We start from the raw sequence: 14,339 nt of genomic DNA on the forward strand, positions 1-14,339 counted from the left end.
ATTTGGCTTCTCAAGGGTTCTATTTCACAATATTTCACTGTTTAGCGTGTTTTATTCTTACTTGTGCAATTTCTGGGAGACTTCCCAGAAGGTCACCCATCCCAGTACTACTCCAGGTCAAGCACGCTTAACTGTGAAGTTCTGATGAGTAAGCTACCGAAATGTCTATGTATGTTGTCAGTATAACTTGTACAAATTAATTCATTTAAGTCATCCTCAAATATACAATCTCATATTTGTACTATAATAATAATATATAATAATTTTATATTACGAATAATAATAATAATAATAATAATAATAATAATATATTTAATTATTCTTTATTTATATGTACTTACTTTTATAATTAACATTTACTTACTTTTATTTAAAATTATAATTTAAATTATTTAATTTTATAATTTATAATGATAATATAATTTATAAAATTATAAATATTTATTTATTACATACTTATAAATTAAATTTTAATATTTTAAATAAATTATTAATTAATTTAATATATTTATTTACCTTAAATCAAACATATAAAATTTAAAAAATGTATTTATCCTTATTTTTTTTTTCTAATTATCAACTATTAATAAATTACTAACTTAAAATCTTATCTAATTATATATAATATTTTCATATCAAATTTAAAACCAGATATTAGTTATACAAAAATATTAAGATCATATAGTAAATTGTCAATAAGATTTTAGTTAAATAATTTAAAATAATTAATATTTCAATTATATTGTTAATTAGCAAATAATTTATTCCAAAACTAATTAATTTTTTATATTAATTATTAGTAAAATTTAATAACTTTTAATTTAACAATTAATTGGATCGATGAAATTCAACACACCATGAGTTATTGAGCGGAATAACTTTACCAAGAATTATTTTGTAAGTTATCTTAAATCAAACATATAAAATTCAAATAATGTATTTATCCATGTTTTATTTTTTAATTATCAACCATTAATAAAATACTAACTTAAAATCTTATCTAATTATATCATAATATTTTCATATCAAATTTAAAACCAGTTCTTACATTTTCGACAAATATAAATTTGTCTGAAATATTCTATCAATAATATAACTTTTCTTACAAAAATTTTCTCATCAAAAATATAAATTTTTCGACAGATTTAATTTTATTTTATAAAAAATCATCTTCGATTAATATAACATTTTGTATATATGATTTAAGAGTAAAAGATTTTCAATTGAACGGTTAAATTTACAAAATTCACATTTAATATAAAGTTATTGAGCGGTGTAACACTTAGTAAAATTAATACCATTGTAATTATAGCTCCCCTCATGTATATATATATATATATATATATATATATATATATATATATATATATGTGTGTGTGTGTGTGTGTGTGTGTGTGTGTGTGTGTCTATATATATATATGATTTAAGAGTAAAATATTTTCAATTTAACGGTTGAATTTACAAAATTCACATTTAATATAAAGTTATTGAGCGGTGTAACACTTAGTAAAATTTATACCATTGTAATTATAACCCCCCTCATATATATATATATATATATATATATATATATATTAAATGCGACTTTTACAATGTATTACACCGCTCAATAACTTTATATTAAATGTGAATTTGGTAAATCCAACTGTTAGATTGAAAGTTCATATCTCTTATAGATTATATATACAAAACTTTATATTAATCCAAGATGATTTGATACTTCATTTTTATAAAACAAAATTGATGTAATATATTCATTTCAAAATACACTAAAATATGAACACTTGGATTATCTTCCAGTTGTTGTTCAATTTTAACAAAACTTGATATACACGTATAAAGTAATATGAACTTTCAATTTAACGGTTGGATTTACAAAATTCACATTTAATATAAAGTTATAGAGCGGCATAATACTTAGTAAAAGTTACACCGATATAATTATAACCCCTTATATTATATATATATATATATATATATATATATATATATATATATATATATATATATATATATATATATATATATATATACACATACATATATATACAGCGACAGCTGCACGTTTGGAATAGTGAGGCACTTGCCCTCACTACTATTTGACATATACATAATTTTTTATCTAAAAAAATAATATATTTTAAAAAATAAAAATTATATTCTAATAAAATAAATATATAGATTCAGAAAAAATGTTTATTTATTTGATATCTGTCAAATTTTTGAAGGAAATTAATTCTCATGTGATAAAAAAAATTTCTTAATAATGAATTAATTTTTAAAAAAAGTTTAATTATAATATATATATATGTATATATATATATATATATATATGTCTTAATATTCACATATATAATGTAATATATTAAAACAAATAATTTTTTGATAAAATAAAATTTGTAGCATGCATGTTTTTCTTTTGTGTTTTTTATTTATTGTATACGTTGATTGAAAAAATCAAAATTGTAAAATTGTATACATTGATTAAAAAAATCAAAATAAGAAAAATCATAAGATTTATATTATATTTAGAATTGTTATTATAAGATATATTTTAAAATAAATTATCATCTAAAAATATATATTAGATATTAAAAACAGATTTATATCATAAATAAATTAAACTTTATTTTTATAAATTTAACATATAGATTTTTATATTTTTAATAGTGTTAAATTATTATAAAATAAAAGTCTATATAATTGTAGTTCTACCCAAATATTTAAAAATTATCTATGATAGATAAATAAGTCACACTTAAAATATATATTTTTAAAGAAAGTTAGGTTCAAACCAAGTAAATTATAATAAAATATAGTATAACCTAATTTATTTTCATCTTTAATACTAATCGTAGATATAAAAAACTTGTAATAAATAATTATAATATATATTTATACCTTTAAAAGATATATAAATTTTTTAATACTACAAATATATATAAGAAATTAAAAATAATAAATTAAAAATAAGAAATTAAAAATAAATTAAAAATAAGATTTCCGACGGAAAATTCCGTCAGAAATTTCCGACAGAAAATTCCATCAGAAATTTCCGACGGAATAATTCCGTCGGAAATTTTTCGGCAGAAATTTCCGACGGATTTATTTTTCCGTCGGAAATTTCCGACGAAATTGTCCGTCGGAAAATTTCTATCGGAAATTTCCGACGGATTTATATTTTCCGACGGAAAATTTCCGACAGAAAATTCTGTCAGAAATTTCCGACGGAAATATAAATCCGTCGGAAATTTCCGACGGATCCATATCCGTCGGAAATTTTTCGTCGGAAATTTACATTTTTCTTGTAGTGTTAGTCATGCACCAAATAGTCATTACTCATGATAAAAGATATGCATTTAAGACTTTATGAAGTAAGTCTGTATGTTTCGTCTGATGATGCATTGTCTCTCTAAAGGTATGCATCTTATACTTCATTTGATTTGTATTTTGCAAAAATATTTTTCCTTTATAAAAATATCTTGTTTGTTATAAATAAAACTTGAAAGCTTGAGAGATTCAAGATTGTTCTTTAACCTAACACTTACCTATTGTTAAATTTTGAAAATTTGCAATTTTTGGTAACAAAAAGTATAGTTTTAGAGCACTTAGTATCTACTATAGACATAAAGGCTTTTAGGGATGATATTCAAGCTTTTGCTTCTTTACCCTACCTCATATTTATGCAAAAAAACATTCTTATGTCGGATATGCAGATTTTTATAGGAAGAAGGTCATGTCGAATTTCCATAAATTAGTCTTGTCATTATCCAAACATCTAAAGTAGAGGAGCATGTGGAGAAGGAAATGGAGGATCTTCCTTTGATCAAATCATGATAAATATCATGCAAATTATCTTCCTTTAATTATTTTGCACTTGTCTCTTGTTTTGGTAGCATTATATGTTTCCTATGAAGCATTTTGTGCTTACATTGAAGACAAGAGACAGTATGAGGGAGTTTTACCCCACTTTGATTCTAATGTGCATTGTCTTTATTGTTAAATTTATTCTTACATTGAGAACAATGTTAATTTTAAGTGTGAGGGAAATTTGGTGTTTTAGTTTTTATTTATAAAAAAATTATTATTTTTTGTATTTTGTATTTGTTTCCATTTTTTGTGTTCTATATATGTATTTGTTTTATATATGTTAAAGTATATTATTTATGTACCAATTTCTATATTCTGTTGTTATATTTTTCTCTATTTTCTGTATTTGTTTTGTCACTAGTGGAAAACGAGGCCTTTACGTCACCTCTTTCTCATTGGACTTAACAAAAATCAACGTAAAAAAGATGTTAAACATTTTTGTAATTTTTGTGAATTTTTTTACGTCGGACCTAATAGGGTCTGACATAAAATGTACAATCTACGTCGGACACAACATACAACCGACGTAGATTTTACATTTTACGTCGGACTCTACCAAGTTCGACGTGAAAAAGTAGCAAAAGCAAATAAAAGGAGTGCATGGGAGGCACAGGCATGCACGTACTCACTCGGATCTCATCACTTTTCTAGATTCTTCTCTGCAAACCCTCTCCCTCTCCTTTGTTGCTAAATCGTTTTCTCTATCTTCTGCAGAGTGGGATAAACTCTTCGTTACTCGTTTGCACATTGTTGCAGCTCAAGTATGAATCGCTAACACCTTTTTGCTTCGCATTGCTATTGTGGCTATTTGTTCTATTTGGTCTTTATGTTGTTCTATTTGTTTGGGTTGTTGGCCTTTTCTGCTGGGTTGTTCTATCAAGCAGAACGGCCCGTTCTGCTTGCATTCGTTATGTTTTTTTTTGTTTATAACTTTTTTACGTCGGATCTTGGCAATGTCCGACGTAAATTTACGTCGAATTTCACATCTAACGTAAATTTACGTCTCCTGCTTTAACGTTAGACTTTTTCTGACGTAAAAAACTTAAAATAACCAATGTAAATTACCTCTTTTGTACTAGTGTGTACTATATTTTTGTTCTATTTTATGTATTTTTCTCTTTTTTTATTGTTTACCATTTTTGTTTTATTTTTGTATTTTTATTGTTTTGCTGTATGTAAAAAAATTCACACTTAAAGACAATACAAGTAATTTTTTTTTTATAGTAATTCAACAACACTATCAACCATCCAAACATAAAAAGAATTTGAACCACATAAAACATCATCAATATCCTCTAAAAACTAAAACTCACTTGCAACAACATTATCAACACAATCAATCCCCTTATAAGAAGGACTCAAAACCCAAAACACCAACATGGACAATCTTCCAAAACTCAACATGATCAAATTGGCTTTCCAACACAACATTCAACATTAAACAACAAGGAAACAAACTTCCTTGAAGCTAAAATCGGAAGAAAACGGAAAACACCAAAAAAATTAAAGGGTCAAATTCTCTCCTCAAATTCTAACTCACTTGTTCTTGTGATTTCTCACCCCCTTTGATTCTCTCCTATCTCTATGTTTGGCCATGCACAAGTATTGCTCTTTTTCTTTCAATTCTCCTCGTCTCCTCCCCCACCACCAGTATTATTTATTCAAGTAATCAATGTTAAATACTCATTTTTAACTTTATCAATTTTTGGATATTGAATCAATTCTTGAACATGGAATCAAACATGTAAAAATTTACTTAAAGTCGGTGTGTATTTCAACAAGATTATGAAAAATCCATCAAAAAGTCAATCACACACTTAATATGTTAAAACATACAAGAACAAATTAATTTTCCTGATCTGAAACAAAATATATTCCAAATTTCTCAATCCTTTGGTAGGATTTATTCTTGCTACACTTTTGGATCACATGTGGCCATTCAATGGATGGTTGTTTAAGTAATATATGAGACTTATGAATTATATATACGACAAAGACAACAGAAAAACAAGAAAAGCAAAAATGAATTTCCACTTTTTGGCACATAAATATATATAGTATATATAATTGAAATTAAACCCTTGACTAGACTACAATTAGCTTCTCAACCATTAAGTGAAAGCCCTAATTGCAAACCACCGTGCAAAAGTAGCATAGGTGTGCATCGTCCTTTTCTACGTACCACCAATATTACCAGATTACAAAGTTACTCAGAAGATGCACCATAAAGACATACTAGAGGTACATAAGCAACTTAAACTCTCAAAGCCCTAATAATTATTACAACTTATTTTTGTACCAGTAAACACCTTTGGCCTTAGACTCTTCATCAGGCTCAACATACATGCACTCCTTTGCCTCTCTCCACATTGCCTTATAAATGGGAGTCCCATCAAAGTGATAGTAATCTCCCAAAATTGGCCTTATAGCCTTGGTGGCCTCCGTAGCATGGTAATGAGGCATCGTAGAAAACAAGTGGTGTGCCACATGTGTGTCTGTTATATTATGCAAAACCTTATTCAAAATCCCATAATCTCTGTCCACAGTGGCCAAAGCACCTCTAAACCAGTCCCACTCAGAGGAATCATAGTGAGGAACCCCAGGGTGAGTGTGTTGCAAGAAAGTGATCAACACCAAAAACCCATTAACCACTAGCAATGGCACCCCATAAACACATACAACCCAAACTAGGCCTTTCAACATCACAGCCTTGTATAGCCCATAACACATAGCAAGAATTCCAGCATCGGATATATAAATTTGAAGCCTCTCACGATCCGTGTAAATGGGGCCATAAGGGTCATAGTGGCATGCAAATCTCTCATAAGGCCTTCCTGAAACGTTGAAAGCCAAGTAGAGAGGCCATCCAAGAGTTAGAGTAACAGCAAGTGTGAGAACTCTCCCTAGTGGGTTGTTAAGGTACTTAGAGTACCAACTCAATGCAGATTTTCTCTTTGGCACAAACACTTCATCTCGCTCAAGGGAACCCGTGTTGGAGTGGTGACGACGGTGACTATATTTCCACGAAAAATAAGGAACAAGAAGAAATGAATGGAGAACGAGACCCACTAAGTCATCGAGCCATTGGTAATCGCTGAAAGCATGATGGCCACACTCGTGTGCAATGACCCAAACTCCGGTTAGGACGCAACCTTGCATGGCCCAATAAAGGGGCCATGACAAGAGGAAAAGGTTGTGGGGAAGGGTAGAAAAGTAATTTATTGCTACGTAGGCGAGACATGAGGCTATGGTAAGGTCGTAGAAGACATAGGAAAATGAACGAATCACAGAACGCTGAAAACAGTGCGGTGGAATTGCCTTCTTCACTTGGCTGAGACTAAACGGAGGCTTTCCATGTGGGACACGTTTCTTGGCTTCTTCCCCAGAATTTCTCTGCTTAGGAGCAACAGAACTTCGGCCACCACCTCCCATATTCACACAACCTGCACATAAAAAATAAAAAAAATTATTTTGTTTAGTACTATAATAATCCTAGGATCATCAACTGTTAAACTCGAACCACGTATGATAAGAATGTAACATGTGTGATGGCCAAGGCAATTGTAGTTTATAAAGACTTGAAAACACACCAAATCAACCAAATGGGGTATGACTAAAACCTTTTGAAATAATCGACAAAGTGCAACAAATAGTTACGCAAACAATAGGGCACTTACAAGGAAAATTTGTTCAGTTTTTATACCTGACGTGCAAAAACGCTGAACGTGTGCTAATCAGAAACTTTTTCTATCTTGGGCCAGAGGCTTTGCATTTACCATCTTGTCTAAAATTCAATAGGGTGTTTATATAGGCAAAAGACTTAATCATGTATGGGTCGAGTTCGTAATTGTATATATTTCGTACAGGAAAAGAAAAAAAGTGGTTGTAGATAGTTATTATGCAGTTAATAAAATTTAGATACTTAAAGAAGATAAATGATATAGATTTTTGATAAAATAAAAGAACTAAAACGACCTTCAAAAGCGATATATTTATTCTTTATATGATGGTATATATGGTATAGATGACATTAAAAGAAGAAAAGGGTGCACCACTTTAAATCGTTTTTTAATTAAAAAAATATGATTTCATCACACACTTGATAAAAAAAAAAAAAAAATAGTGTAAGAGTTTGATATGCAAACAATTTTCCAGGTTCCAATATTTTGCATACGCACGTTTTATAATCCTTTCTTGTTCTGATCTAATTTTCTCTTGTCTCTTTCTTTTAAGTTTTGGTGAAGTATTAAAAGTTAATTAATTTTTGTCCACTTCATGGTAGTTGCTACATACGTGTCAAATTTATGTGGAAGATGGTAAACACTTAACATAATAAAAAACAAGTTAAGTAGCTTGCATCCACAGAACAAATGCGAACACGACCAACTACAATGAACATATCCAAACGAAAACAAATTGAAGCCGTGCAAATTTAAAACTACTATTCAGGAAATTACTCATTGCAAGAAAGTTCAAAACATAGAAAACTAGACGCGCGGAAAGCATGAATCTTTTTTTAACCATTTGCTAAATTCTGTTCAGTTGCGGGTAGGGCCAAAAGCCGAAAAGGATAAGATAATTTATATATTAAAGTAATTTGATAAGGAAATTAATAATAATAATATAATATCATAAAAACATGGTACTACTATATAATCACATGGGAATTAAGCATCGCGTGGGTAGCTAAGAAATCATATTTTTATAACGAGAAAAGTTAGTAACATAGTTTCAAATACTTTTTTAATATACTTTTTCTTATTAGATGGAAATCGTGCATGTTTCGTGTTGAAAATGAATTCCACAACACAAACCACCGTCCTCTTTTCATGTTCAATGATCAAAATATATGAAACTCCTCCTTCTTTGTCTCTGATGGACTTGAATTATATAGAGTAGAATGTGGAAAGCAAACATGCTTGAAATATGTGAGCTTCTTTCTTCATTTGATAATTTATCAATTCCCAAATTAATAAAACTCACATAAATTTTAGCTAATAAAAAAAAGAGAAAAAAATTAAACACTCATATTATAAAGTAGCTTTATTTTTATGTCGTTAATTAATTATAAATTATTATATGTAGTAAATTTGTTGATTTTTATGATAATTATCTTAAAAATAATGTAAATAATAACTTTTATTGGTTGAGAATGTAATTTTTTTTCCCGACTGTTAAACGCACACAAAAATATTCATAAAAAGTTAATAAAAAAATATGTAAAAAAAAGTATTAAAGAGTTGTTACTTGACACTTTTCTTTTATAAATGTTCTTGTTGTCGTTGAACTGTATCCTTGGATTGCAAGTTGCAACCGTTCAATAAGAGCCACATACATCAAATAAAAGTAACCACAAGTGACCATTTTAATCATAAGAAAACGATCATCCACCAAATTGAAAAACAAAAGGCATAGATCTTTTCAAGTTTCTTTAGAAAATATCATGTAGTATATATTATAAACAAATTAAATATTGAGTCGAATTGGACTAATTGACATAAAAGATAAAATATTTATTAATTTAACAAAAATATTTTTAATAATATTTTCACATTAAAAGCTCTACGTCATACTCATACCATCACTTTCTTATTAAAATATACAAAACAAATATTCTCATATATCTTCGTTATCTTTGTCTAACTTAAAAAAATATATTAAATTATTAATATAAGTATCATTACTCAAAAAAAAAAAAAATCTACCCATTGTTTGAGAAGATTATCGTATTGGTTGGTACATACGATGAAAGAAAAAGACTCGCGAGAAAGCGTTACACTATCACATGATCCCATTACAGAACAACAAATAATCATGAAAAAGATGTTGTTCAAGGAGAACTTTCAAACGCAAACAAAAGAGCATGCATGCCCACAATATACAAGGTTTAATAACTTTTTATTTCTTATAATTTCATAAATTTTATTTTTTTAACTAAAAATATTCTTTTTTAACTTTGTGCATATAATTTTTGTGTTCTCTTAATCTCAATCATCTATTTCTATAAAGCTTACAAGGTAAAATTTACTAAATTATAAGAATCGAAAGAAAATAAAAATAATATATATAAAGATTAAAATGAAATATTTATAATTATGCGAATTAAAAAGTAAAGTTTTGTGAATTTATAAAAACTAAAACAAAAATCATTAAACAAGAATATAATGAGAACAAAATGTTTTTAATTAATTGCTTTCCCACTCACTTTTTCATCGCAATTCTTAATATTATAAAAATTATGAATAAATATGATTTGTATCATGGCAATTACTATTGCATTGCAATTACAGAAACAATAAAAGATCACCGATTTGAAAACCCTAGCTTGAACATTAACAAAAGCATGCACCTAGATGGTAAATAAACTTTAAAGGGAAAAAAAGAGAGACAAGAATTAGATCTAGAAAAGATACAATCATGAAAATAAGACTCGGCTAGAAACATGATAATTATATGTATTAGCATTGAAATCACAACAAACAAACAAAAATGGCAAATGAAAATAAAACAAACCAAGAAAGGCCATGAAATTGAAAGGAAGAAAACCTGAAACAGAAGGAGGGGTGAAAAAGATAGATATTCCTTCTCCCTGTGCGTCTGAGGGAGGGAAAGAGCAGCCAAAGAATTGAGAGTTAGAAGAGGGAAGAGAAGGTGTATGTATGCTATTATTTCTCTCCTCTAAATGCAAGTTCCCATAAAATGAAGGGACCCTCCCCAAATGTAGTGTTTTTATTTTTAGTTGTAGATGACAACATTTTTTTTTACTTTGCTAATAATATCAACTAACCTGTTTCTGTTATTTCTCGCACCATTTGATTGTCTACCTTTTACTATCTCAATGTATGACTTTCATTATTAGAAAAATGTCATTTTCTTTTTTGTAAATTTTTCTAAAAAAAAATATTTGTAAATTTTTTTTTTATAAATTTTTTTTCAATAATAATTTCATAAAAAGAATTCACAAATTTATTTACAAAAAATAATTTACAGATATTTCTTATAAATTTTTTTATGAAAAATAATTTACAAATTTTTTTTGCAAATTTCGCTACAATTTTAATGATCATAAAAAAAAATTTTCATGATAAAAATTTACAAAAAATGTTGTAAGAATTTTATTTCATTTCTTGCAGATTTTCTTGTAAAAATAAATTCGCAAGTAATGTTTACAAAATGGTAGAAAAATTTTGCAGGTAACTTTTCTTACGGATTTTCCTGCCAATTTTAATCCGCAGGAAAAATAAAAAAAATGTTTAAATTAATAAGTTTAATAATTAAAATATTTTTAATTAAAAAAATTTATTTTACTAAATTATTTATGAATATATCATTATAATTAATTTTTATTTTAATTTTAATTAAAAAAAATTGAGAGTTAATTTTAATTAAATTATATATATAAAATTTTATAAATATGATAAATTAATGATAATGAATTTTAATCTAATGATAAATTATAAAATTTTAAAATTAAAAGTATTTACATAATAAAATATTATTTTACTAAATTATTTATATATTTCATAAAAATTAATTTTAATTTAAAATATTAATAAATTAAATATTTATTTTAATTAAATGTATAAATTAATGATGATGAGTTTTAATTTAATGATAATTTTTTAAAAAAATTATTTAATAAAAATAAAATTTTTTGAATATTAAATATTTTAAGAGTTAAAATAATTTATAACAATATAATTTTGTTGTTCAATATAATGAATTAATCCTATTTCTAAAGACACAATCTAATTAATATTTAAAGAAAATTTCAAGTCACACATCGATTAAACAAAAAAAAATCAAAGAATTTATAAGTTGGGACAATACTTACCTTACAAGTTGAATTATATGATTGAGTGTTAGACCTATAATCTACAATCTATGCACTACAAGAAAAACAATAATTTTTTACGGATAATTTCCGACGGATTTGAATCCGTTGGAAAAAAAAAATTTCCACGGAAATTTCCGAGGGAATTTGATCCGTCAGAAATTTCCGACGGATTTATATCTGTCAAAAATTTCCGACGAAATTTCCGTCAGAAATTTCCGACGAAGTATTCCGTCGGAAACCATGCCCTATTTGTAGTAACCCAATTTCGTCCGGGAAATGTCAATTTTTGTTTAAAAAAATAGAAAAAAAGGTATATCCAAAAAAGAATAAAAAAAGACAAAAATATAGAAGCCAAATGTAACACCTCATTTTTTATATTTTTATGGAGGGTAATTTAGTAATTTTATATAATTTTAGTAGTCCGGAACGGGCTGTTCCAAAACTGGAACGGGTCGTTCCAAACTTCCAAAAACAACTATAATTTCTAGTCCGGAACGGGCCGTTCCAACCTAACAAAAAGACCTAAAAATTCTAGCCCGGAACGGGCTGTTCCAAAACTGGAACGGGCCGTTCCGGCCTTCAAAAAAGAGCTGTAATTTTTAGCCCAGAATGGGCCGTTCCAACCTTACAAAAACTGGAATGAGCCGTTCCAACCTTACAAAAAACCTTAAAATTTCTAGCCCAGAACGGGCCGTTCCCACAACTTGAACGGGCCGTTCCAATTTTCAAAAAAGACCTATAATTTTTAGGCCAGAACGGCCGTTCTCGAACTACCAAAATACCTAAAAAATTTAGTCCAGAACGGGCCGTTCCGAAATTGGAACAGCTCGTTCCGAAAATGGCCGTTGTGAGTAAAATTGCAACCCCGGAACGGGTCGTTCCGGATTCAGAACGGGCCGTTCCGGTCCCTCCAGAAAGTCTATAAATAGCGGTCCTTACCTTCCCAAAAGACCTACACACACCATTCCCACACACATCTCCACCTTGGATCAGAGGGAACCCAGAGAAGGAGACCCACTTCTGTAGCGAAAAATTGTGAGTATATTAAATTCATTTTTATTTATTTATTTATTTATTATTATTATTTTATATTAGTAATATCTGCTATTAGTTCTTATTTATATTCAAAATGTGATTAAATATCAAAATATAGTGTTACAATATTTAATGTAAATATCTGAAATTATTGTATCAAAAATTTTATTGGAGGAATGGTTAATTAGATGTGACATCTTTTTAACCTTTGAATTTAAAGTACAAGTTGTGACAGCTTATCTTTAAGTTTTTCCTCCAAAACAAAAATGTCCAATCAATAAATTTTTTAATATCATAACATTTCTAGCAATTATTATAATTAAAATTTTATTGAATTGACTTTGGTGTACACCTTAGTCAATTTTATATTTTTAGGGTGAATGAGCTGAGACAGTTCAAGAATCCTATATTTAACAAAAAATAAAATTTAATTAAAAAATATCAACACACAAATATTTTCTACAAAGAACTACGTGACTATGATTCTTCATTACACATGAAGATACGTAGGAGCAAGAACTAAATCTTGTCGAGCCAAAAAATAAAAAAATATATTATCCTCCTTTTTATATAACAATAATAATTTTAACCTTTTTTCAATGCATAATTTAAATTAGTTAAATAAGATATATTTGATAATTTTAGTGAGATAAATATTTTATAAATTATAAATAATTAGTTTAATTAATTAAAGGTAATCGTCTTAGGACGAACGTTGTGAGGTGCTAATACCTTCCTCATACGTAATCGACTCCCGAACTCAAAAATTTGGTTTTCGCAGACTATTTTCTATTTTATGGTTTTTCCAATGTTTTTTCGTAAAAAATAACATTGGTGGCGACTCCCTCTTTTTCAATTTATTTTTCGCCGTCCCGTCGCGACTGAGGTTGCTACAGATGGCGACTCCACTGAGGATTATTTTTGAGAGTTAAGCCTATAATAATTAGTTAAACTAATTAATAATTTTTTAAAATGTTTATCTCACTGTTATTTTATTTTATTTTTTTGTTTATGTTTCTTATTTGTTGTTTGTCTTATATGCATGAATTATATAAATATGTGTTGTGTAATTTGAACTTTAGGTAGAAGAATTTTATTTTCTATATCATATGTGCTGTGTTTTGTAGATTGGATAGTGTAGGATTGCTCCATTCACACACTTCACTTACACAATTTCACACACGTTTATGAGTGGGGTCCTATGCCCGGACTTGAGTGCAACTTAGGGTAGTAAGAGGTTGAGTAGTAGTAACCTTCTTGATGAACATCTTGTTTGGTTATTACGAAGGCCTCACTTAGAGTTTGATCCTTTCAAGGGTATTATCACCTCTAATAGTTTACCTATTATTGTGACTAATATCCTAAGAAGGGTTATTGGCTCTAGGAACCTATTTTAGAACTATAGTCCCACCCTTTTGAGAGGAACACGTGTTAGTAGTCCATAGATTTTTCAACTTAAGGATGTCCTTATTAAGTATCACAGGAGCAATATTCTACCTTTACGTTCGAATGACGCAAAAAAAAAGAGAGAAATTTTTATTCTATTGCATAATACACATCATACATTTATCTTTTAACTTTTATCATATCTCACGCC

At 27.9% G+C, this 14,339-nt stretch overlaps 1 protein-coding gene across 5 annotated transcripts; it reads right to left on the bottom strand.

Moving 5' to 3' along the window:
* Positions 1–5,876: 5,876 nt before the first annotated feature.
* LOC109795239 (omega-6 fatty acid desaturase, endoplasmic reticulum isozyme 2) lies at positions 5,877–10,575 on the bottom strand. Of its 5 annotated transcripts, none has more exons than XM_020354680.3 (2): positions 10,417–10,575; positions 5,877–7,313 (listed from the first exon to the last, which is right to left on the bottom strand). In XM_020354680.3, exon 2 carries the CDS (start codon positions 7,300–7,302, stop codon positions 6,151–6,153), a length of 1,152 nt encoding a protein of 383 aa, XP_020210269.1. In that variant the 5' UTR covers positions 7,303–7,313; positions 10,417–10,575; the 3' UTR covers positions 5,877–6,150. The 5 variants fall into 5 exon arrangements, with proteins under 5 accessions (XP_020210269.1, XP_020210268.1, XP_020210270.1 ...); XM_020354679.3 differs by lacking the exon at positions 10,417–10,575 and adding an exon at positions 7,574–7,728; XM_020354681.3 differs by lacking the exon at positions 10,417–10,575 and adding an exon at positions 7,548–7,681.
* Between the last annotated feature and the right edge of the window lie 3,764 nt (positions 10,576–14,339).

This window comes from Cajanus cajan, chromosome 7 (assembly GCF_000230855.2).
Source record: "Cajanus cajan strain Asha chromosome 7, NIPB_CcT2T_4, whole genome shotgun sequence".
Lineage (NCBI taxonomy): Eukaryota > Viridiplantae > Streptophyta > Magnoliopsida > Fabales > Fabaceae > Cajanus > Cajanus cajan.